The sequence below is a fragment of the Zootoca vivipara genome, chromosome 1, assembly GCF_963506605.1.
Source record: "Zootoca vivipara chromosome 1, rZooViv1.1, whole genome shotgun sequence".
Taxonomy (NCBI): domain Eukaryota; kingdom Metazoa; phylum Chordata; class Lepidosauria; order Squamata; family Lacertidae; genus Zootoca; species Zootoca vivipara.
The window spans coordinates 95,591,363-95,617,896 of NC_083276.1; the positions used below are offsets into that span (position 1 = coordinate 95,591,363).

The 26,534-nt window shown below is 44.5% G+C and overlaps 1 protein-coding gene across 10 annotated transcripts in view; it reads right to left on the minus strand.

Moving 5' to 3' along the window:
• Positions 1–26,534, minus strand: part of NCKAP5 (NCK associated protein 5) — a 556,514-nt gene that overhangs the window by 57,072 nt on the left and 472,908 nt on the right. For all 10 annotated transcript variants that reach the window (XM_035130314.2, XM_035130220.2, XM_035130308.2 and 7 more), the window contains 2 exons: positions 25,953–26,031; positions 2,537–2,854 (listed from right to left, as the gene is read on the minus strand). In XM_035130314.2, coding sequence (XP_034986205.2) covers positions 2,537–2,854; positions 25,953–26,031 — 397 coding nt within the window. The remainder of the gene's footprint in view (positions 1–2,536; positions 2,855–25,952; positions 26,032–26,534) is intronic.

Here is a 26,534-nt window from a genome sequence, read left to right on the forward strand (position 1 = left end):
TGCACTATCCGTGTATAAGACAACCCCCAATTTTTAACATACTTTTAAAATAAAAAACCTCGTCTTATGCACAGAAAAGAACGGTACTCTCCTTTGCTTTCCTCTTCCAATCAAATTCGGAACACTTCAGCCCTATCTTTGTGTGCAGAAATGAGATTTTTTTCATTTTATTTCCCTGTGTCCATTCCTTTCATTCTTGTCCAGATCTTTTGGGGGGGGGGCTTTGTGGGCCCTGAGTGTTGTGTACTATGTGTCCGGAGTGTTGAGGAAAGGGTGGGATTATCCATGCATGAAAAATGCAGCATGGTTGAACAGTTGATGGGCATTGCTTAGTGTTCCCACAGTCACTGCCTCCTCTATGAGCTACCCAGAGCTCCCACTGCTTAGTAAAAGCATGAACAGGGCCGTCTTAAGCATATCCAGCACTGTGGTGCAAAGATCCCTCTGGCGCGTGCCCCCCAAGTTTCCCAGAGTTGTTGACCTTTTCCCAAGCCTCTGCAGGGATCGCTCTCCTCTCGCGGAGGCTTGGGAAGGAAGCTGCACGCCCACCAGTCATATAGTTGGCGGGGTGCAGCTTCCATCCTAAGCCTCTGCAGGGATTGCTCTCCTCCCGCGGAGGTTTGGGAGGGAAGCAGCACGCCCACCAGCAATATGGTTAGTGGGGCGCAGCTGGCGAGCGTGCAGGGAAAGAGGAGGCCGCCGGCAAAGCCATGCAGCAACCCCACTGGCTGGAGTGCCCCTGAGAGGTCAGCGCCCTGGTGCAATGCACCACTAAGCCCTATGGGAAAGATGGCTCTGAGCATGAAGGGAAGAAAAGGGGATGCTAGTACTCTCTGCCCTAATTTTTCTACTAAGCTGGTTCCCTGGGGTTGGCTTTCCACAGGAATGTTGGAGAGCTGAACAGAGGAGGAAGCATGGGGAATGTGTTGAGAATGGCTTGCAGGCAACCATGAGGATGGGGAGTTTAGCCTTGAGCATCTTGGCCTGTATTTCATTCAGAAGCCACTTTGAAGGAACATCAGGGCAACATTGGAATAGATCTCTCCCTCCTTCTCTAGCCCTCAGTTCTTAAATTAAGCTGCTATCTCTGTAATCACAGCAGTGCCTTGAGTGAAGTTCTGAAAGTCTGGGATATGGTAAGCATTCTTCAGGCAAACCACTGTTGGTACTGGGGAATGCAGGGTAGGAGGAGGAAATAGACAATATAACAACAAAGACAAGTGCTGCTGTGCTTCAAGCATTCATTCTAAAGGTATCTTTTCAGCCCTGAACCCCATACATAATGCAACAAATGAATAGCTTTATGCATTAGGAACTATACTGAGTTGAGATATATATAATAAAAAGTACTCCTAAGAACAACAAATGGAAGATTTGGGGACTTGGTATGCCATGTCTGTTTCATGTTGTTACTGATTTATATGTTTTATATATAAGGGCACATGCTCCGTAGCTGGATTTCGGCATTTTGAGCTCCTTGTATAGTGATGTCCTGTGTTGTGCTCATAGTTATCAAAAACTTACATTTATTGTTAGGTTGCTTCAAGCTTTATGTTTATTTCATGATGCTAGCAATTGCTCCAGTGTAAATCTTGTTTGACCAGGGGAGCAACAACTATCTAACACTTTATGTTGTAAGTATGTACCCCTGGACAATGTCTGAAAACTGTACTGCCCACTAGTATCTCTGCACATGGTTTTGAAGTGTCATTGCCATGCTACCCTTTTCTGGAGTCAATAAGGTAAGCACATCCATGCGTTACAAAATATACCTCTATTCTAAACCACCCTAACAGTGCCATAAATTAAACAGGAATCTCAACAACTACACTTAGCAAGCAGTGGGTGTCTAAATATAAGCTAAGCATGACACAGCTTGCATCCCTTGTAGGAGCCAGTCTGATTATGATAAAATGTCTATTGTTGTTGTTGTTGTTTAGTCATTTAGTCGTGTCCGACTCTTCGTGACCCCATGGACCAGAGCACGCCAGGCACTCCTGTCTTCCACTGCCTCCCGCAGTTTGGTCAAACTCATGTTCGTAGCTTGTCTATTATATTGCATTAAAGGTTTGGACACATCAAGCTGGATAATGTTGGTTGCACTTAGGTCCCATTTAAATCTATGTAAAAAGATACCAGGACTTAAATAGCACAGTAACAGCTGCTTAACTTTCACAATACAGTCATATCTATATTTAAAGAAAATTTAGGAAGCAAAAGTTGACACATTTCTGAAGCCTCTTGGACTTGTTTTTGGTAAACATTCCTGGTGTATGCTTTAAATTTTATCACTGGGCTGCTTATAGAAATGGTGTGTCATACAGCAATTGTTTTATAGATTAGTATTTTATTTAACAAGATTTCCACGTCAGTGCAGTGCAGTCTCCAGCTTGTTAACCTTCTGCAGTGACTTGAGGAGTCTTTTCAGCTGTACATTTCATATGTCTTTCATCCAATGTCATTAGTACAGTCTCCACTAATGGGAACAGGCACCAGGGCACAAAAGATCTAATTTCCAGTATAACTGTCATCTTACCTGCAGAAGCTGGCTTTGGAAGGCGACTCTGAAAAGTCTGTACACCCTTAGCAGTCATGGCAGGATCTGATGTTGAGTGAGTTATTATGCTCTCCACAGATCCCTGGTCCTTATTAGCTGTTGAAGGCACTTCTCGCTCAAGGGTTTTGGCTTTTTCAGAAGAAGCTGGAGGGAAAGCTTGCGCAGGTGATATGAAAACGTCAGCTTCTAAATCCAGTTCTTGTTTAGAAACGTGTCGTCCAGTCGAGCGGTTTCCTGAGTCTGGGAGAGGGAAGGTTCCTATCCCACTGTCCAGTGTCCTCATTTGGCAGCAGGATTCTAAGAAAGAGCAATACAGTGTAATTTGGGAAACCTGACAAAAACTACAAAAAACAAAAGACACCTTGAAGAAACAGCTTTTGTGCAGCGGTGGGAAAACGGCTTCACTCACAAAGAGCATCAGTTTCAGCCTCTAGCATCTCTATATAAAACATTGGAGATCTTAGAGGCCCACTGTCGGTCATAATGTACAATATTGGTCTAGAATAGACCCAGTGGATCATAGGTTCAAATGTATTTAGTACCGAAGAAGTACTATGCTTATGGTAATGGGGTTCTTCCAGTATTTTGGCATAGATTTTTTTTTCATTCGTAAGAAAAAAGTGCCGTTTCTCAACTGAAATAAAATACTCAGCACAGAATTAATCATAGCTGCATGACTACGGTAGCTCGTGTCTGTTTGATTAGGAGACATACATTAGAAAAGGCCCAAGTCATAATCTTCTTAAGCAAAGTGCTTAAGTATGCAATTGAATTCAGTTTAATCAGGAGCATTTGTACACAAAGCTCAAAGAATAACACAGTTGGTAAGATGATACCTTTTGTTACAACTGTAGTATTTTGTTTTTTTCTAGGGGGACTTTCATCACAGCTTTTTTCTATTATAGTTTAGACTTCACATACTGCTGTAGGCTGATTTTATTCACAACAATATATGATTATGTTCACTGTCTTTACAGAAGGCATTTCAATCCAAAAGAGTTAGCTGCTACCAGTGATTATGTTTGCCTGTTTAGCCAGTTCATTAATTATTTGTGGATTTGCCACTCTTCGATAGCTGGGACTGCAACAAGAAATATTGCCCCTGTTATATAACTCAAGTATGGGCATCCAAATTCATTTGTGCCTCACTAGTTTATAGCACAGAAGCCTCAACCAAGTATAGGAACTCTATGGGGTTACAGGCTACACAGAATAAATGTCAAGGTAGAATGTGAATATCTTAAATCATAGGGTTTCTTTCAGGACCAATAATATAAATATTATATATATAATACAAAAGGTAAACACACCTTCTATCTATGCCATGTACTTAACTTCAGATGAAATTTGGTTGAGTAGGCAAACATTTTCAGTTTACAAAAAGTGAGATTTTGCTTCTGCATAACTGGCTGCCATTTCAGCACCACGGACAGCCCCTATATATGGAACTAAAGCTCAGGGTGTGTGATCAGTTGACTCAGCTTGCTTCTTTTGTGCAGAGTATTAAGCCAGGCTTAAAAAGCAACTCTTCCCAAAGGGTGCTGGCAGTGGCAACCATAACAGCCCTGCAGGTACATTCAAATCTAATCATGCTCACCACATGGTCTGATCTATATGTATTCACTAACATTGCAGGGAGGTGGAGATGGAAGGCAATCCAGAAAATATTTTGCTTTCCTAAGCCTTTTGTTTTCATTGATGAGTTTTGTTTTGACATTTCCATGTCTCTCAGTGGAGTGGTAAGGCCTTATTATAGACCACATGATGTTGTAGTCTATGAATCCCTCTTTACAATAATATATTTACTGACCATAGCATGCAACTATAACAGAAGCCTCCACTATTTCCAATTTGGCTTAATTTATTTCCCTTTTGCTGAATACCATTTTAATCCCCATTTCTAGTTTCAGCAGATTCATTAGTTTTGTACAGTGAAGAAAACAAATACATGACAGAATCTTTCTACTTGTACAAATTAGATGCCCACCTCGTCAGCTTGTACAGTACAGTACATGTAATATCAGAAATATCAAATATTACAGAACTGGAGGACAATTAAATCAAATTCCCCCTTAAAGCACTGATAATGGAGAAGACTTTACAGAAGAGGTTTTCAACCTTTTTGAGTCCACGGCTCCCTTAACCAACTACATTCTTTCTGTGGCACCCCTGTGGGGCTCAGGAGCCCAGTTAGTCACCCGTTGCCTGCAGAGCTGGCAGCCCCCCACCCCTTTTTGAACACCCTCGCTTGTGGAGTGTTCCCTCAGCCTCCTCTTCTCCCCCCCACTTCCTGGGATTCCTCTGGGCAGCTGCTGCTGCTGTCCCTGGTCTCTGAGCTTCTCCCCACCCCCAAATAAAGGTGCCTCCCAGAAGTACCATTTGCCTCTGGAGCTTATAGCCAGGGCTGCTGCAATAAACAGCTGTGCAAGCCTTTGGAAGGCAGAGATGTGAGAGGGCATCAGAGGAGGGAGGGAGGGAAGGAAAGAGGAACAGAGGCCAGTGTTGCCTGCAGCACCCCTGACTAACATTCAAGGCACCCCAGCGTCCCATGGCACACTGATTGAAAACCACTGCTTTACAGAAATGGATTCAAATGTCTAGTGGCAAAAGGGAATGATGCAGACAAAGAAACCGACACTGCTATAGGGAGCCATACAGAAAGGCAGCACACTCTTTCACAACCAACGCTTGCAATTCTCAAAAGATTTATTTCCAAGGGAGAAAGACTCCAGCCCAAGCCTCTTTTGTTCTCTGAATTCTAGGGTCAAGACAGCTACATGCTGTAACTCTGTTTACAGCAGCTCCTTCCTCCTCCCTCTCCCTCTGTACATTTTGTGTTGGATCCCTGCTTATGGCTGTCAATGGAACTATAATTTTGGTTTGTGATGGAGTGGGAAATGAATATATGCACTGAGTCCTTCAAATGAAGAAATTTACTCAAAATGGGACTGGTAGAAAGGAGGTTGAGAGTGAAATCCTTCAATAATTCTTGGTGGTTTTTCAAAACCAAAATAATAGAAGCTTGGCTAATATGTATACTGCAGATCAGGAAAGGTACCAGGAGGGCCAAGAGGAGAACCATGTGGTCAACAGACAGAGTTAAGGAAGTTATTAGAGGCAAGAAGGCTTCCTTCAGAAAATGGAAATCTCCTCCAAATGAGGAAAACAAAAAGGGCCACAAACTTTGGTAAAAGAAATGGGAGCAGACTATAAGTGATGAGGGGGGAAAAGAATCCGAGGAGCACATTATTAGAAACTAAAACCAATAAAAAAACCAGCCCTTAGTACAGTCATACCTCGGGTTACAGATGCTTCAGGTTGCGTCTTTTCAGGTTGCATCCTGCGCTGAACCCGGAAGTACCCGAACGGGTTACAGAAGCACTAAATCGCACTTTGTGCATGAGTAGAAGCGCGGAATCGCAACCCGCGCATGCGCAGATGCAGTGCTGCAGGTTGCGAACACTGCGGGTTGCGAACGTGCCTCCTGCACAGATCACGTTTGCAACCCGAGCGTCCACTGTAGCTGGAAACCTAGGGAGGTAGTTGGAACTTGGGGTGAGATGGTAGTTAAAGTTGTGCTAAGGAGGATACGCCAGCCAAACCTCCAAAGGGAGGGCCCCCCACATTAATGATGCAAATACTGAAAAAGCTTGTTCTCTTGTAAGCACATTACACACCAACAAGATTATATCCTTTCCAAAAAAACCTCAGCACCAGATATGTTACATTAAACATATGGCTTGTAGGATGTTGGATCCTGCTTTTATCCTGGTGTGCTCAGTGAAAAACATGATGCCACCCTTCACATGTGAAAACTTGCTAAGGTAAAGATTAATTCTTTATATTTTCACATCATTTATATATTCTCTTTTGGGGGAAGGGCAAGTTAGGTATACAAAGCATGAACAGCACCAAACAGAAGGCACGGACGTCTGATTAACTCCTACTGAAGGACCTAATGATATTTGCTTTTGTTCACATGAACACAGCCTCTGTCACTTAAATATATTACCCATGTGTCCTGGAGCTAGAATCTCCAAATAGCGGTTAAAAGGATTGTAATGGCAATTTACATGTAGCTTAAAAAGTAAATACCCAAGAGACCGATTTAGAAGCGCTGGCTTAAATCTGAGCAAAATTTAGGCTAAATGTCTGATAACATCTCCCGATAGTGAGCTCTTTAAAATTGTGGCAGATTCCCTCAAGGGAAAAGTTAGAAGTTCCACTGCTTGGGCAATTTCAAATTAGACTGAATAAAGGACTTCAGAATATACTGCGGTGAGCTATCTCATATTGGCTGACGATACTCAAAATGATGTAACAAATCTTTTCCCTTTCAATTTTATGTTCCTATGTGTGAGGGACAAGGGATACAGGGAAGTCCCTCCCATCTTAAGTTCCAGCCCATCCCCAAGCGCTGGAGAGAGTAAGGAGAGCTCTGCCTCCAGCGGAGAGTCAGGAAGTGGTGTCCGAGGCTCAGGCAGGGTTGTGGAGCCCATGCCTCAGGTGGGACAGGAAGTTGGACGCACGGGGGGGAGGCCAATCCCCCCAACTCCCGAATTGCGACGCAAACGTAGGGGGAAGAGGTTGGGTCTGCCAAAGTTGTGGTGCTGGAAGAAAACGCGCCAATCGCCATTCGGGAGTTCTGACACCTCACCTTAAGGATGCATTTTTATTGCTCTGAACACTGTAAATAATCAGCACTTAATAAAAGCCTTAAAAGACCATGCTGGAGTCGTTACTCTAGAGTAGCCATACCAGGCCCTCTGACAGCAACTCCCGAATCTTTTTTGGCTACTTTGGAGTGCAGCGATGAGCGCTCAAGAGGCTGAGCATTGGAGGCTGGAGGCTGAAGCAGCGAAGCAGGAGCTACAGACCCTCACAGCGCACGCACAGCAGCAATTGCATGCCGCTCAGGAGGAAGCGCGAGGGGCGCAGGAGGAGCTGAACAAGCTGGTGGACCAGGTGAGGACAAAAGAGGAGACTGATAAACAGCTAAGGGTGATGGTATTAGACCTGCAGAAAAAGTTGGAAGAGGAGAAAGCCGCTAGAGGTGGGGGGGCACCCCAGCCGCAGCTAGTCCAAGTGAGAAGGGGACAGAGCCTAGTCACCAAGTTCAGCGGAGACCCGAGGGAGTACCTCGGATTCGAGACTGAGATAAATTATGCGCTGGAATTGCATGCAGCAGAATTCCCAGATGACGCGCACAGAGTCTACTTTATCATAGAGCATTTGACGGGGGCCGCCCGGGAATGGGTAAGACCGCTCATCGCGCAAAAAAATCCTTGCATGAAGAACGCAACTTTATTTCTAGAAGCTTTAAAATTAATGTACGCTAGCGACAGTGAAATGGAGGCCACTAAACAGGAGCTTCATGACCTAACACAAGGAAAATCGACAGTTAGAGACTACTGGGCGAAATTCACCATGCTGGTGCACAAACTGGGGTGGGATCTGAACAGTGAGCCAGTGAAATCAGCCTTCTACCTAGGTTTGCATGCAGACGTTAAGGATGAGCTGGCAAGAGGTCCTAGACCGCAGACTATGGATCAGCTCAGCAAAGCGGCGCTAGCGGTGGGGGTGAGGCAGGAATCCAGATGGTATGACAAACAAGCGACGCGCGCAGCAAAACCTTGGTTCCCACGCTCTCAGGACAGACCACATCACCAAAACCCACCCCAGGGACCGCCCCCAGACCCGCCCAGACCAAGCCCAGAGCCGGAACCGATGGAGATCGGGGGAGCGCGCGCGCGGGCTTTTCAAACCCCGGCGGCGCCAAAACGCAAGGAGGGAAGAGGAGGGAATTGCTTTCTCTGCAACTCCCCCCGGCATCGCGTCAGAGACTGCCCTCATCGCAGGGAGTGGCAAGGAAAGGCGGGAACGGTTGTACCTTCCCCCACTGACGTAGCACCACAGCAGGGAAACGAGACAGCCTGGCTGCAGGAGACAAGGGGCAGCAGCCAGGCACAGTCAGCAGTGAACAGCCCCAGCCCGCCCACCCGCACAGAGAGGAGCAGAGCCAGCCCACCCCTCCCAGAGCAGGAGTGGTTCTAGAAGTCACGCTGACGCTCCCAAATGGCTACCCCCTGTTAGTCCTCGCCTTAATTGACAGTGGGGCATCTGCCAACTTCTTCTCGAGAAACTTTGCAGAAGAGCACCAAATCCAACTTCTGCAGCTGGATTTTCCCCTGCATGTGGCCACCATTGATGGCAGAGAGTTGCTGGGAGGGGCCATCACTCATCAACCCCCCCCCATGAGAATGACGGTGGGAAGGCACTCAGAGACACTGGCTTTCAACGTCACGACCATCTCAGACCCCCCCATCGTTTTGGGAATGAGCTGGCTGGCGCACCACGACCCTTCCATAAGTTGGCACCAGAGATGCATCACGTTTGGGTCGGACTTTTGTCTGGAACATTGCATGCAGCACCAACCAGGGGAGGGGCCTCCGATAGCCACGGTGGCCACCATGCACGTCAAAGGGGGTGAGGCGATACCCAAGCCGTACTGGGACCTGCAGGAGGTCTTCAGCGAAGCGGAGTCCGACCACCTACCCCCACACAGGCCTTTTGACTGCCAGATCAACCTGGTGCCAGGGGCAACTATACCCCCAGCCAAGCTGTACGCCATGTCAGACCAGGAACTGGAGGATCTGCGCGCTTTCATCGACAAGAACCTCAAGCGGGGGTTCATCAGAGAAAGCAAGGCAGCAGGGGGCAGCCCGGTCTTCTGGGTGGACAAGAAAGACACGCAACAGCGCCGCCTGGTGGTGGATTTTAGACGGCTGAATTCGGTGACAGAGCCAGTGGCTTTCCCCATGCCCAGAGTGGATGATCTCCTGACAGCGGCACGCAGGGGCAAGATTTTCACCAAGCTAGACCTGAGGGGGGCGTACAACTTGATCAGGATCCGGGAAGGCGATGAATGGAAGACCACGATGTTCACGCCTCTGGGCTCTTTTGAATATCTGGTGATGCCCTTCGGGTTGCAAGGGGGCTCAGCCTGCTTCCAGGCCTTCATGCACCACGTCCTGGGGTCCCTCCTCTTCAAGAACTGCCTGGTCTTTCTGGATGACATCCTTATCTATTCCAATGACCCAGTGCAGCATGTGAAGGATGTCAGGGAGGTGTTGCAGCGCCTGAAGGACAACCACCTGTATGTGAAGCTGGAGAAGTGCAAGTTTCACACCAAGGAGGTGGACTTCTTGGGCTACAAGCTGTCAGACAAGGGACTGGCAATGGACAAGGACAAGGTGCAGACCATCCTGGACTGGCACAGCCCCAGGACGCGCAAAGATGCCCAACGACTACTAGGCTTCGCTAACTTCTACAGGAAGTTCATCCAGAACTTCTCTCGGGTCACGGCTCCCATCACCGACTGCCTGAGAGGCAAGCCAAAGTTCAGGTGGACACCAGAGGCACAAGCAGCGTTCGAAAGCCTCAAGAGGGTGTTCGCGTCAGACCAGCACCTGTTCCACGTGGTGCAGGATGCGCCCCTACGCCTGGAGACAGATGCTTCTGATAAAGCTGTGGGAGCGATTCTGTTGCAACTGGACGCCAACAGAGAGTGGAGACCCTGTGCCTTCTTCTCCAGGAAGCTGACCCAGCCTGAACGCAACTACACAGTGTTTGATAGGGAACTTCTCGCGATCCACGCGGCGTTCCAGCACTGGCGACACTTCCTGGTGGGCGCCAAGCACCCCATCCAGGTGTGCACAGACCACAAGAACCTGGAGTTCTGGAGAACGGCCAGGGTGCTCAACCAGCGGCAGATACGGTGGGCAGAGTTCTTCTCGAACTTCAACTTCTCCATCCACTACATCCCGGGGGAGCAGAACGTCAGGGCGGATGCCCTCTCCCGCAAGCCAGAGTACATGGAGGAGGAGTTGCCACCAGCACCCAGGCACGTTTTCCCCCCATCTGCATGGTCATGCGGTGCAGCAGTGGTGAGCGAGGCAGAACTCACAGCACTGACGGCAGCGGATGAATTTGCCACCCGCATCTTCAGAGACCTGAGAGGGGGGAGGGAGCAGGCCAAAGACTTTGAGGAGAAGAGGGGTTTGCTTTTTTACAGGGGAGCCCTGTACCTCCCGACCAAACAGCTGAGAGGTAAGGTTCTCAAGCAGATGCACGACAACCCAACGGCGGGTCATTTCGGAAGGGACAAAACCACTCACCTAGTCATGAGACACTTCTGGTGGCCAGGGGTGCGGGAGGATGTTCGGGATTATGTCAGGGGATGTGACACCTGCCAGCGAGCAAAGGTGGTCAGAGCGCCACCAGCAGGTTTGCTGGAGCCATTAGCCACACCGCACAGGCCGTGGGAAGTAGTGTCCATGGACTTCATCACAGACCTGCCGTCGTCCAGGGGCAAGACCGCAGTGTTGGTGGTGGTGGACCTCATGTCCAAAATGTGCCACTTTATACCGTGTGCCAGGGCGGTCTCGGCAGAAGAGACGGCCAAACTGTTTGTGGACCACGTATTCCGACTGCATGGATTGCCTTTAAGAGTTATTTCGGATCGTGGCCGCCAATTTGTTTCCAGGTTCTGGCGACGGCTCATGAACCTCCTGCAGGTGGAGGTCAGCTTGTCGACGGCTCGGCACCCGCAGACCAATGGACAGGCGGAGCGGGTCAACGCCATTCTGCAGCAGTACCTGAGATGTTACGTCAGCCAGAGGCAAACGGACTGGGTGGATCGCCTGCCACTGGCAGAATTTGCCTACAACAATGCGGTGCACGTCTCCACAGGGGTGTCGCCCTTTAAGGCCAACTATGGGCGCGACCTCAGATCTTTCCCGGAGAGGGAGGGGGAGGAGGAGGAAGAGGGCCCACAGGCCGAGGAGTGGGCAGAGGACCTGGAGACGGTGCACCAACAGCTCAGAGAACACTTGGAGAGGGCCAAGGAAGCGTATAAGAAGGGGGCAGATCGCCACAGGCGGCCGGGAGAGGTCATCAGGGTGGGGGACAAGGTTTGGTTATCCTCGGAAGGTCTTCCCACCAGGGGGCGATGCAGAAAGTTAGCACACAGGAGGCTGGGCCCCTTCACGGTCACGCAACAGGTCAACCCGGTAGCCTTCAGGCTAGCACTGCCGGAGGACATGAGAGTGCACCCAGTGTTTCATAGATCACTGCTGTCGCCGTACAGGGAAAGTACCAGGTTCAGGGACAGCGATCAGCCTCCAGAGGGAGGGGGGGAGACGGGAAACGCCCGACAGCTCAATGAGGCAACTGAGATTTTAGACTCAAGGAGAGGGGTGAGAGGACTGGAGTACCTGATAGCATGGGAGGACACTCCGCCATCCCACAATGAGTGGATACCGGCCACGGAAGTACCTGAGGAATTTTTAGTGGAAGAATTCCACGCCCTGTTCCCCCACAGGCCCAAGCCCTGGCACATGGAAAGGGAGGGAGAGGGGGAGGAGCAGGAGGAAGGGATAGCAGGCAGCAGCTCCCCATGGAGATGGGAAGCGGAATTTGAGGACACGGAAGAAGAGGTGTGGGTTTCACCGAGGTCAACGACGTCAGAGGCAGGAGAGGACTGGCAGAACATTTTTACTCCCACCAGCTCTGATGCCACTGACTTCTTGGGATTTCCGTCTTCTCAGGGGGAAGGAGAGAGATCGCAGGATTGGGGGGAAATTTTCACACCCACAGGCTCGGATGCCACAGACTTCTTGGGATTTCACTCGTCCCCAGCAAGCAGAGAGCCACTGGGGAGGAGGAGAGAGGAGCCTGGGAGGGGGGTGGATGTGAGGGACAAGGGATACAGGGAAGTCCCTCCCATCTTAAGTTCCAGCCCATCACCAAGCGCTGGAGAGAGTAAGGAGAGCTCTGCCTCCAGCGGAGAGTCAGGAAGTGGTGTCCGAGGCTCAGGCAGGGTTGTGGAGCCCATGCCTCAGGTGGGACAGGAAGTTGGACGCACGGGGGGGAGGCCAATCCCCCCAACTCCCGAATTGCGACGCAAACGTAGGGGGAAGAGGTTGGGTCTGCCAAAGTTGTGGTGCTGGAAGAAAACGCGCCAATCGCCATTCGGGAGTTCTGACACCTCACCTTAAGGATGCATTTTTATTGCTCTGAACACTGTAAATAATCAGCACTTAATAAAAGCCTTAAAAGACCATGCTGGAGTCGTTACTCTAGAGTAGCCATACCAGGCCCTCTGACACTATGTATTGATGTTTTTATAATATTCTCCATTTGTTATTTAACTCTGCCCTAGTAAGCAAGGCTCTTTCAAATTCTGTTTTCATCTTTTCAAACTGTGAATCTTAAGAGGTTCTCCCCATATGATCCCATATAAATATTTTGCCTTAAAAACGACACCTTTAACAATGAATTGGTTTCTGAGCCAAGGTGGCGGCAACATGAGAAGGCATTTTCTGCGATAGCACCCTGTATGTGACCCTGCAACTCTGCTCCAAAAAGTTAGGTTAGCTTCCCCTATTTGTGTTCTGCTGCCAATTCTATTTCTCTGCTTATTCATTTATGGCTGACATCCTCTATGCTGCTTTTCAGGATCACAGATCGTCCCAAAGTGGCTCACAATAAAAATCACAACACAATAAAACATTATGAACTACGTAATTAAAATGAATACGTAATTTAACTCCATATATATAAGGCAGACAATCAGGAGATACCAAGACTACATAAAAATACCATAGCCAGCACCCTCATTCCCAACACTGAATATGAGCCACCCCAGCTCATCTTGACCAAAAGCTGACTGGAATGATTTTTACAGCTCTTCTGAAAGAAAACAAGGAGAGTGCTACATAAAACTCACCGGGAAGGGAGTTCCATAAACAGGGTGCCACCAATGAAAAATCCCTATCTCATGTGGCCACCCTTCTAACTGTATCCACTGGTGGATCCATAAGCAGAACCTCTGATGGTTCACATGAATTCACACTGTCCTTTCACTTAACTTGATTTCAAACAATTTGGGGCTTTAAAGCACTTTGAACTGAGCCCAGAAATGAACTGGCAAGCACTGCAGCTGGAGTAATAGGTAGGCTCAGAGTGTTTTGCCCCAACTAACACCCAGCTGCATTCTGCACTAGCTTTCATTTCTGAACCACATTTAAAGGCATCCCCATATAAAGTGCATTGCAGCAGTCTACTCAATTGAAAAGTTTCCCTTTTAAATAAACTATTGATTCTGTTGACAATCTTCATGCTTTTGCTTTTCTTGAATTTTTAACTACTGCTGTGTGTATGAGTGACTGCTGCTGTGCAGAAGAACAGAGTACACATTATTAAAAATAAACATTGCGACATCATTTGGATTCACGTTTAATTAATGGACCCTAGCCACTCTGTTCCTCTGTTTAGCCCTTGCTGTAATATTAGTAATTTTGTTCTGCAAGCCATAAGTGAGAATGGGAAATGCCTACACCTTCAAAGTTGCACTGAACTGTTCCTTATTAAAAATATGTGGAGACCATAGCAGTCCAGGCTGGCCCAATAATTTTTAAATGTTCTAACTTCCAAATATTAGTCTCTCTTTTTCATAGCACCTCCAATGCAAATAGGTTTTTACAGCCTTTTTTGTTGTTGTGTGCTACTAATGAACACTTTTAAGCTACATGTGTTGTTGGCAAGACAATCTCAAACTACAGATGGCAGAACAGATCTCTTTATTTGCCTGTCCTTTTCATTCTCGGAAATGCTAAAACAAGTGAAAAAACACACACACTAATATATATCTGCCAAATCAATGTCAGTTTAAAAGTGGATTATTTCTTTAGGGCTATAGCATCATTTGATCTAATTAGTCAAAGCTGAATGAAGCAGTTGTTTATAGTTTTCTTTAAAAGCCGAATCATGTACAAGCCTGAGAAGCAGTAAAACCACCTTCAGTAATAATTTCCACAGGGAAAGTATTGTGAGTCTTGCAGCAGAAATAACAAAAAGAGTCTTGTGGCACCTTAAAGAGCTTAACAAATGTTATTATAACACAAGCTTTCATGGACCAGATCCTTCAGATGCACAGAGTGTGATCCTCAGTTGTCAGGTGTAAACTTGACATGGCTGTAAAAGGGTGAAATATAGTTCAACTACGGTAAGGCTTCAACTACTCAACACTACTCATCTGAGCCTAAATCAGCCCTTGCAGTTCATCCACTTTCTGGTCACTACTGTGCAACTACATAATGGACACACAAGCACCAACCTATATCAGAAACCTACTGCAGATATTTACATGCTTCTGTCTGGTTTCCATCAAGGAATAATCTACTATGAAACAGACCCAGACCACTTCTTGTTACCTATGACTCCCAGCTAAAACCACTACAACAAATAATCAGAGATCTAAATCTTATCTTGGACAATGATACTACTCATAGTTGTTGGGTGACAATTCTGTACTCTTCTTTTTTTACTGGTGACCCCACCCTCAACCAAAAAATCTACTCAGCAGCAAGAGAAGGCAACACAACAGAGAAATAAACAAGGACCAGACCATACAACAAATCCAAATGTCAACTCTTGTCCCCATGTCTACTCTGGCAATAGTATCACAGGACCTAAATAAATCAGCCACAAGATATATGGGACAATCTGCCAGAAATGACCTTCTGATTTCTACATAGGCCAGGGCCGACACAAAAGAATGTACGGATACAAATATGGCATCGGAAATGGCTTCCCCTCCTTTTCAGAACACAAATTCACCTCCCCCAGACTAAATGACATTCTAATCTCTGAATCTGAAGCGAGCGGTAGCTAAGCAGGAAGCAGCAGTTAGTAACAAATGGTGATGATTTAAAGCCAACATTCGAATACTGATTTATTTCAGGAAGTGTGTTTTCAATGTAACAAATGTCTGAAATATAAAAGCTAGTTTGAGCTTTGGAGTCAGAATTCTGGAATGAAAATTGGTGGGTAATTAATATTAATTCACTTGATGGGTCTTACATGATTTAGGATTCAACAGTGCAACCTTATAGCTCAGTCGTAAAGCACACACTTCACATGCAAAAAGTTCAAGGTTCAATTGCTGGCAGATATAGGGCTGGGAAAGACCCCTGTCTGTGGAGAGATGCTGCCAGTCAGTATTGACACTACTGAGCTAGAGTAACCAATTCTCTTACTTGGTATAAGGCAGCGTCCTATGTTCCTATCAGAGCCAGGTTAGAGGGCCAGGTTACATGTTGGTGGACATCTATTTTAAAATCTAAATGGCCTTCACTCATTTCCTGAATAGGGAGGTGGCTCACATTTTAAGCTTGCCTATATCTATATCCAGTGTACAGACAATGACCGATTTGCGCCTGTCCAATTGATGTGCGACCATACCGTGCATCATGGCAACCCAGAAGTGGCTTGGAAAGGGGGTGTAATGGGATGGGGACATAACGGGGCATAGCAGGATGTAATGGGGTGGAACGGGCTTATGCACACTCCGCTGATGAGTGAAGACCTAGAACGCAACCCCCGCACAAATGTGGGGTGGCCTGTGTAACAATTACAAAAACCTTGACCCTTCGAAGAGTGGAAGCATACTATAAAAAGCCACATAAGCATTAAGGTTTCTCATGAAGCATATCATATTACATGCAAAATCTAAAGTAGAAGACTAACTTTAAAAGCAGATGCTTGTGATCTGGCCACTGGAGCACCCTAGCGTTTGAAAAAATGCTTACATGTCGTATTGATGTTGCTGTCGTGTGGGAATCCCTTGCAGATGACTGCAGTGCCTGGAGACAGTCAGGTTGTGTATGCACAGCAGTGACAACAGGAGGAATGACTACTGGGAGGAGTGCAAAGAAAAGAAACACCATTGTGCATCTGTATTGTGCACAACCTTCTTCCGTCCCAGGTGCAACAAAACATCTCTCTCCTATATCAGTTTCTACAGGTGCTGTAACCTTCCAACAGTTTGACTTCACCCCTAAAAGCACACTCCTCCATTCTCTCCTGAGACATATGGATGCCACCAACATGTGGTTTCTAATTGAAAAGTATATTTGGCACACACAAGCCTGGTTTGCAGTCACACTAAACCAACCCTACCTTAGCACAAATGTGCAGACTTCCAGAGAGTAGATCAGTATCATTTTGCTCTTGAACAAAGCAGTGGCTAGGCTTAGTGTGTCTTGAACCCTGGCTTGTGGTTTAGCTCTCTCTAAACTAACTATGAAGTGTGACCATTATTTACCCTATGGGAGAGTAAGACCACGAGTCTGGTTTTGGATGACACAGTAAGTCAAGCCATTACTTTGCTTTAGCACAGCACAGCAGCAGAACTACCAGGGAGGAGCAAAATGTCTGCAATCTCTTCTCCAGGAGCTCTCACACATTTGTGCTAAGCAGTGGTTTGGCTTAGTGTGACATGCAACCCAGGTTAAAACTTACAGAAACCCTGGAACAAGGGAAGCGTGAAACAACAACACCACATAGAGAACAGGTTCCACCAGTATTATGGGCCAAGAACATGGGGGAAGCAAGCAACAAAACTATATGCAAGTGCATATATTTCACTGAACTTAGCTTTTCTGGAATCCTTGTTATCATAATACTGTACAGTATTTTAGCTTTACATAAACGGAAGGTTAAAAGTTTTTTTTAAAAAAAAAAACTTTGTCTAACAAGGAAGTTGAGCCAAATGCTATTGTGTTCTCCTTAGAGGAGGGATAACTAAACTGCATGCCACAGTAATGCTGCAGAAAAATTGGCAATTAGACAAGTGCCATGTGTACTATCTCTTAGAAGCAGAAAGCAATTATTTGTCTCCGCCAGACTGTGACGAACAGTAACTTGACATTATTTAAAAGATACTAATGCATGGTAGATTCTTATTATTCAGGGAGGACAGGGTTTTATATAATCTTCAAGTTACAACGATTTATTATTACATATGTATATGCCTGAAGTGTAGTTATTTCTATATGACACCATTTCAACAAGTCCCTGTTAACTATTTCTATTCGAAGTACTTTCAGAGTTTAGCAAAGATCCAATCATTCCCATAACCAAGATGATGCCCAGAGTGGAGACTACTTTTCTATCCATAAAGTTTAATTGTGCTTTTATCTGCTGAATATGTACAATTTTTGTAAACTGTATTGAAATCGATAAAAAGATGACTATAAATGATTCTGTGCGCTGCTCTGGTTTCGCCAGAAGCAGCTTAGTCATCCTGGTCACAGGACCTGGAAGCTGTCTGCAGACAAATGCCGGCTCCGTTGGCCCGTAGAGCGAGATAAGCACGCAACCCCCGAGTCATCCGCAACTGGACTTAATGGTCAGGGGTCCCTTTACCTTTATAAATGATTTAAATAAATAGGGTTGTTGTTTTTTTTAAAAAAAAATGAAGGCTGACTTTTAAAGCAAGAAGATACTATGCTGCATTTCTTTTCAAGATCAGACCTGTATGTTGATTTTGAACCATTATTTCATGTTCCCCTTTAAAAAGTTGATAAAAGGAGGATCATTCTTTAAATGGAAAGACATATAACAGGTGCTTTTTTCAACTTCTGCCATGAAAAATGTACTAGCACGTATGCTTCCAGTGTCAATTTTTCAGTTACATTTCAGTTCTCTGGTCCTCTCTTCAAAAACCATAAAGCGGTGACCACAAAGAATGATGTCTGTGTATACACATGCTCTTGTTAGGTCTAATACATTTTTTAAAAAACCAGGTTGTCTCTTGGATGCCTTAGGAAAGCCTCCCTCTGGAAGTGCTAGAAGATGTGTGATTACAGGTAACATTGTGCACACATAAATGCCTGCTGAAAAACTTGATCTGATGCCATTCTTCTTATCAAACTGCAACACCTCAGAATAGATACCTTTTTTTAAAAAAGGAAAACTGGCAACCTACTATATGCCTGCAAAGACATTTAGGGATTCTATAGATTTCTTTGGATGGCAAATGAGGAGATAAAGCAAATATCATTCCTTTATCTGATCATGTGTAAAATGAATGGTTTAAACACTACAACAGTGATAAGATGATTGCTAAATGATTCTTCTCAATTTCTATCAAAAGGGTTGATGGAAGAAATTAAGACTGACATTGATAAGTTGCATTTTCAAGCACTGTGAGGTTTCATGATGAAAGACTACTTTTGGGAGGGGGCGGGAAGTAGAAATACATCTACTACACGTAGCTCTTTGTTTCACATGGGAGGAACTTTTGGAATTATTATTTTCCCCGTTTTCTCTCCCTTGCCAAATCAATGCCTTTCGGTTCTAAAGCAAACCTTGTAAGTGTGATCTATTTGTACTTTGTCATTCAATCTCATTTAGTTTGTTGCACGATTCTGCTCTATCTCAATAATTCATTAAAGCACTCACCTAATCTGACTCTGGTTTTTCAGTTCTAAGGCGAACATTATTTACTCAAATATGTCAAGCTTAATAGAGGCATTACAGTATGACACGTGCCAGACTTAATGCATAGACCCCATAAATCATATAGTTTCTTTCCATGCAATGCATCTGGCTGTATTTTTTCAGAGGATATTGCAAAACCTTAAAAAAAACCCAGAGTCTAAACCAGGAACTGATACTCCTAAGTATTGGCCATGCTGGCTGGGGCCGATGAGAGTTCAGGTCCAACAACATCTGGCAGGGGTGGTGGTAGCACATTTCCCCATACCTGGTCCAAATAGTAAAGTAACAACAAAGAATAGTTGTTGTAATACAGTTAACAAATATCATCATACATATAAATACTACTAACTGGAGATCCATTTGATACAGTAGCAAAATATGACTGTAGGGTATCAGGTTTCATTTAAAAGCTGGTATAGCATAGTGGATGGCTAAAGTTGGGAGGTAGGTACTTAAACCTGTGGTCATGCATGAACTCAGTATCATTTCTAAGATCTGTAAAGCTAATGGCCTAATATGCAGTGGGTAGAACTATGATCTACTATGTAAGGATTAGGAAATTTGAATAATTGAAATCATTACCATCATCATCACCACCACCATCCAAATAGAGTCAGCTGCATCTCAGCTGTATTGGAATAAATGGGACTGCAGTTGCAACTAGCTAGCCTCACTGATTCCAGCATGCAAAAATTATGGTCTCATGAATTACACTTTCTGAGTAGGTTCAGGAATGTCTTGGGTTGCAAGACATGCACGCTGTCTACCACTCTGGGCTTGTTGTTCTTGCTGCTCCTGGAGGTATGGAACCTGTATAAGGTTTGGAATCTTGTGTCGTGGCCATCAGTTTGTCTGCAGGTTCACAGAGTGTAGTGTGACATAAGGCTGTCAAGTCCTTGTGGCCTCTTTACAGCTTAAGTCCATGCTGGGTTTCTAGTAGCCCAGCCTCCGCCTACAAAGATGTCCCTCCCAGGTGGTGGTACACCCTTAAAGCATCCAGCAGAATGGAGAGGATTAGGGTGGTAACAGTTGTACCAGGTATAATGCTACTGTCTAGAGATGATCCTAAAGGTTACCTAGCTAAGGCATAAAGTAGAGTGAATTCAGTTCAAGTTCCTATGTAGCCAAAACAGTATCATTCATGTGCGAGAGCTGGTTTGGCAGAACTTCAAGGTTTACAGAAACAGAAAAACCTTTAAACACACATCTAAGTTGGGGAGTAATTCCTAAGGACCCAATGGAAACATGCTTGGTGGCCACAGGAGGTTGGCTGACTATTGGGAGTGGGTGAGGAACTCAGAAAACCTGGGTGGTTGGGAATGGAATGGAATATCCCCGAAGAAGGCATATCTGGCTGGCAGACAAAGGAGCATTCCACACTGTAACATTTTGATGCAGGCCCCAGTTGTGTATACTAAGAGTGAATCAATTTATCTATTAAATTACAGTGCTTGTAGCCCACTCTTCACTGAATATTTTCAATCCCAGAGCAGGGCACAAAAGTAATAGAGATAAACGGAGCAAAAACAGTATACCAAAATCATATGAACAGGTCCAATGAACAAATTAGCAATTCTACCCTAAGGCAAACAAGAAAAACAACAATGAGGACAAAAGCTATCATTTCCAATTTAGCCAAATACCTAACAAATACGAACACAGCACATTCAAACTGATTAACAACCACTGGTCTTATAGTAACAGTTCCCAGCCCATTTTTCATCTATGGCAACTCCCTCTCTCACACACAGAGGGCCCCACTCTATGGCTTTTGAGCAACTTAACACCTTACACACTCAGCCCCACTCTCCAATCCACCCAGACTCTCACCCTGAATGGTATGAACAATTGTCCTTAAGCATCCACAGCAAAGGCCTCCCACTTCTTGGTTCATACAGAACAGAAAGCAATCACAAAAGAAAAGGAGGCAGGCAGTGAGCAACAGCTGGCATTTTTCTCCCCTTCCCAGTCCTGACAAAACTCATGTGCCTAAAACTATTGGGAGGGACATGCAGGTGGATTTTCTGGCCTCGCTCACCCTTGCCAGATGTCAGGGATGGTTCAGCTGCAGTTCAGCACAGAAACTCAGGGATGAGCAGTAAGGTTGATTCTTTATTCAGAGAAACAAAACCCAACAGAGAACTCCACGGGTAGGACTAGCCCGGTGAGACAGTTGCCAGAACTGAGGATCTGAGCCTCCCATTTCCTCCTAAGGCTTCCCCCCCACCAAGTCGGCTGTCAATTTGTTGCAAACTCCTTCAAGGAGGGGCTCTCTGTGCCTTTGGTTCTGCTACATTCTCCTTCTTGGGGAAAGAGGAGCATGGGGGAAGGAAAGAGTGGAACTGGCAGGTGGCTGGGGATCTACCGCAGCCTCAGCCTTCTCTTCCTCCTCAGCGGCCTGTCTCACTTAAAACTGTTGATTGCTCAGCCTCCAACCTAGCTGCACCCCCTTCTTCCTCTGATCTTCCTCCTGCATCCCACCACTATTTTCCTGGCTCAGAACTTTTTTGGGGGGCGGGCGGCTGTAGCTAGACTGAAAACCCGAGGCTTACTGGTTGTTGTTTTTTAAAGGGATTCCCTTAATAAAACCCCCCCACCAGCCCATTTAGGACTGGACATGTGCAGAATGCATGTGATATTGAGCTGTTGTTTTAATGGTGGTAGGGCAGAAAACTGTGGAGAAATGAAATGGAGAGGCTGAAAACAAGGAGAGGCGTATTCCATGCGCCAAAATTTGTTGTAGTTCTGTCATTCAGAAATTGTAAGCAAATGAGCTACAAGTGACATTTTAGACAGCTTTGATTCCTCTGGTTTTTCATTGATTTTGCACCTGTCTAGTACTATGACTTGTAACTTAATCAAATTTCTGGGTTGGGTACTTATTAGGTTATGCTGAATAGACAGATACTTATTAGAGAAAAATATTGACACTGTTGTAAGTGTGGTCTCATAAGAAATAAGCCTTCACTTGTATTTGTGAAGGTAGGATTATATCATTAAAACTTAAATTCACCAATGTCTTTATTACTTAATAAACACCTGGGTGGGCAGATAAGGGCTGCAGAAAGACTGTTACATTAATTTAATATACAATCATTGCCCATTTAATGTTTCTGTTTAAATGAGAAAGCTATAGAGAACTGAATGAGTGTAATGCTGAATTAATCAGCATTAGAACTAGTGAACGAAAATGCTTTATACAGATTTTGTTGCTATAATCAAAGTACTTTAAATGCTGAAACTTCATTCTAACTCTACTGTTTATAGCCATTATCTTTACTAAGCATTCTATCAAATAATACATAAAAACTCTATCAAGACAATTCCAGTCTCTCATTGAAATTTATTTTTTCATCACTTGTCTCCCTTTCTTTATAAGAAGCTCAAAGATGGGGATTGAAAAATACTCTCACCACTATACAATACCAACAACCCTCAATTTCAAGAACATTTCAAGATCCATTGAATTCAGCTCAACATTTTCACTAAATAAGGATACCTACAATAACAAAGGTATACGAAAAGAGAGACCTTTCTTTTCTGATCAGATTGCTTTTAAATTAAACTGCAGAACCTTTTGCAGAGTTGTTCTTGGAAAGCGAAAAATGATGTTATAAGAAAGTGCTTGGCTATAAGCTAGATGATTATCAAGAACTTTAATGGACTGGAGTGCCTGGATTCGAGACTATAAAATAAAATCTTCACCTTAGTGTAAAATTCTAGCACAAAGAACTGTATTTTTCTGTGCACCTGAAGAGTGGACTCAAAACACATGGAATTGGTGTAAATACCATAAACTTTAGATGCCTAAAGATGCAGCAAGACATAACAAGTAGCAGTAGGCTTGGGATTTGCATAGAGAGCGTAAGGCACGATCTTGGGTGGGATTCACCTAATGAGTGCACAATGTCTGCACAAAGACTTCCACAAGGCTTTCTCACCTCTCTTCTACCTGCAGCCCCCACTGGGTTGGGAGGGGGTAGATCAGAGGAACCTCCAAATTATCACATGGGGTAGGGGGGGTCATTCCTTCTGGCAAGCTGAAATGCTTGCGCTGATGGAACATTTGTCTTAGTGAGACACTAAATTCTTCCAAATATTTCTTATTTTGTAAACCACTTAGTAAACTGTCTTAAGTATTAAATTATATACATTATATAACTATATTAAGTTCAGTGGGGCTTATTCTCACATGGTTGTATTACTATGTGCAGTGGTACCTCGGTTTACGATGACGATCCGTTCTGGGAAGCCGGTCGCTTCCCGAGTTCGTCACTCGCCGAAGGAACGCTTCTGCGCGTGCGCGAAGCACCGATAGAGTGCTTCTGCGCATGCTGCGCATATTGCTTCTGCGCATCCGTGCGGAACCCGGATGTAAATACTTCCAGGTCCGCAGCGGTCGCTCTCTGAGTTTGTCACAAACCGAGGTTCCACTGTACAGGATTGCAGTCTTGCGGTGTTCCTCCTACTTTAGCTCTGGCTGTTGTTATCCCTGACTCCCCCTACCAATAGCTAACTTTCTCACTGCCTCACCAGCCTCAATGGGCAACAGCTGCCACCACCCCTGGATTATGCTATAAATTTTTTTGGAAGACAGGTAGGTACACAGAGGATGGGGAAGAAGCAGTCAAAGAGGTTCCCTGATATCCTTGCTTCTGCAACTCAGCAAAAGAAAAATGCAACTGAGACAATTCCTTGTAGCATCTTAATATATATACCATATTTTATAAGATTTCTGACTATGCATATATATTGTGTGCATGAATGGACTAAATAACCAAGACAAGACAAGAGACAGAGAGATGGTACAGCTCACATATGGGAAGTTAAGAGTTAAGAATTCTGTTCTGCAATTTCTAGATGAATAACTTCAGCTGTGTTGCATGATGGCTTTTCTGTAAACCAAGGTTTCCCCAGTCATAAAAATATCTTGTGAAGGTGCAGTGCCTGAGATAATATCTTATATGTTTATTGATATATATTACATTGTCTTCTCAGGGTCGTTTCACTCCTATCAGCCAATCACCCATTCCCACCACCCTTCTGAGTAATACCCCTCCCCACCCTCTGACTATACATAAGCGTCTGGTGACTTCTGTTTCAGTGTATCTGAAGAAGTGTGCATGCACACGAAAGCTCATACCTATGACAAACTTACGTAGTTGGTCTCTTAAGGTGCTATTGGAAGGATCTTATTTATTTATTTATTTATTTATTACGTCAGACCAACCCGGCTACCTACCTGTAACTAGTACTATACACACACATTCCACTTTGTTAAAATGTTAGTTTCCATAGTGAAAAATTAGGTGGCAGTGGGTAGGAGAGAGAGAGAATGGCTCATTAAAATGTGAGTATGTAACCATTTATCATAATAATCTTTAAATTATAGTTTCGAAGCACCTTCTGTGATTGGGAGGAAGTTTGAAACAAAGCACACAAAGTCATATCAGCTGGAGCCTGGCACTGAGAGAGAGATTGCTGTGAGCTGGCAGCACAGATGTTTTCATATGGAGCATAAGCAGGAGAAAACGAGCACAAGACACAGATCCTCTCCACAAACATTTTGGTTTACATTTATGCCAACACTCAGCCTCCCAAAATGTGAAGTGTGGTACATGAATGTATTTCCACTGCCATCTCTTGATAAAGAAGGAAACAATGAAGAGCTGAGAAAAAGAGACTTACAGAGGAATCCTAAATGTGGGAGAAACAGGGGAAATGTGCCTGTTAATTCTCCTCAACCTTTCAGCAGCTTTTGATATTATTGACTATTGTATCCTTCTGGATAACATGTCTGAGTTGGCGGTGGTTCCCTTCCTACTTGGATGGCCATTTTCAGAGGGTGATGCTTGGGGAGTGCTTTTCAGCCCCATGGAGCCTTTAATGTGGAGTTCCTCAGGGCTCAATTTTATCCCCTATGCTATTTAATATTGGCAGTGGAATGGTCTGCCTCAAGAGGCTGTGGATTCTCCTTTATTGGAGGTTTTTAAGCAGAGGTTGGATGGCCATCTGGCATGGATGCTTTAGTTGAGATTCCTGCATTGCAGGGGGTTGAACTAGATGACCCTTGGGATCCCTTCCAACTCTACAATTCTATGATTTTATGTTCCTATGAAACCACTTAGTGGGGTTATCTGCAGGTTTGGAATATACTGTCAGAAATTAAGCTGGTGACACACAGTTCTACGGTACTTCTTTAAATCTACAGGTGAGGCAGTGGAAGTGCTGGACCATTGTCTTGCCTCAGTAGCAGACTGGATGAGAGCCAACAGACTGAAGCTCAATCCAGATAAGAAAGACACACTGTTAGTTGGTGATTTCCTTGAACAGATGGCTGGGAGGTTGCCTGCTCTTGATGGGGTTATACTCTATCTAAAGGAGCGGGTATACAACTTTTATTTTTATGTTGTGAACTGCCCTGTGATCTTCAGATGAAGGGTAGTATACAAATTTAATAAATAATAATGATATTTTATTCTCTGATGTCAATCATGCTAAATAGTTCTGTAAATAGTATTAGAAATATATAAGCAGCCTAGTAAATGCAATAATTTTATGTTCGTACATCTGACAATACTATTCAACATGCTAATTTATATTCCCGTGAACCTTTCCTCTACTGAGCATTCATCTTGTAGTGCACTAAAGCTACCTGCATTAGCTTTACCATCTGTAGATGATTAAGCAACCAACTAGCATGTAGAGATAGAATATTTGTGCTTATGGCTTATTTCCGATCCCCAATATATGATTACATTAATTTCTGTACTGAGCCATTGAAGGAGAAGTGTTTTGTTCCTATTCGCAAAGATATCTGGTAGGCCACTGCAAGTACAGGCAGCTGGCTGAGTAAGATCTTTGGCCTGATCCCCCAGTGCTGCCTGCTAAAATATATAGAGAAGAGACTCATTCAGTTTTACCTTTAGTCAAGTGTGATTCAATGGGATTAATTGTACATAACTCTGTTCGATTGCACAGACTACATACTGTACTAAGAGAATCTAAGCCACATATTACAACATTTTAATTTTTTTGTTGATGTTACCTATTAAGTGGCTTTGACAAGTTGAGTCAGCGATGGCATTCTCGTCATCTTCTTGGAAGTTTTCTGTTACCACTTTGATCTGTGTTGTAAGGGGGGGAACAGTAATTGTAACTGCTTACATATCTCTCTTTTAACAGAACAAAACAGTGTATTTCAAAACAAATCTGTTTAACTTTAAGTATCTTTGCTATCACCTTTTACTATCCACCTTAATGCAACTCCCACGTAGTACAGCTTGCACAGCATCCTATTATGAATGACGTTTAAATTGTTTCTAGGTGCTTTGCCAAGAGCAATACGATGCAACTGGCAAGAAAATTTAAGTCTTTGTGTGATACAATTTCTCAAAAAGATAAAATAACATGTATTTTTATAAGATTAAATAAATGCATTAAGTTCTCATGATCCTGTATTTTTCTTCCTCCTCAAATGTTGTATCTTATTAATTTATGTTAAAGAACTGAGGAAATAAAATTAATGTGTGACATGGTATCTTCATTCAGTGCTGCAGTCACATAATTATGGCATCTTTTCCACATCTATATAAATAAAATGAACTGCCACCTCTGCTGTCACTACCAC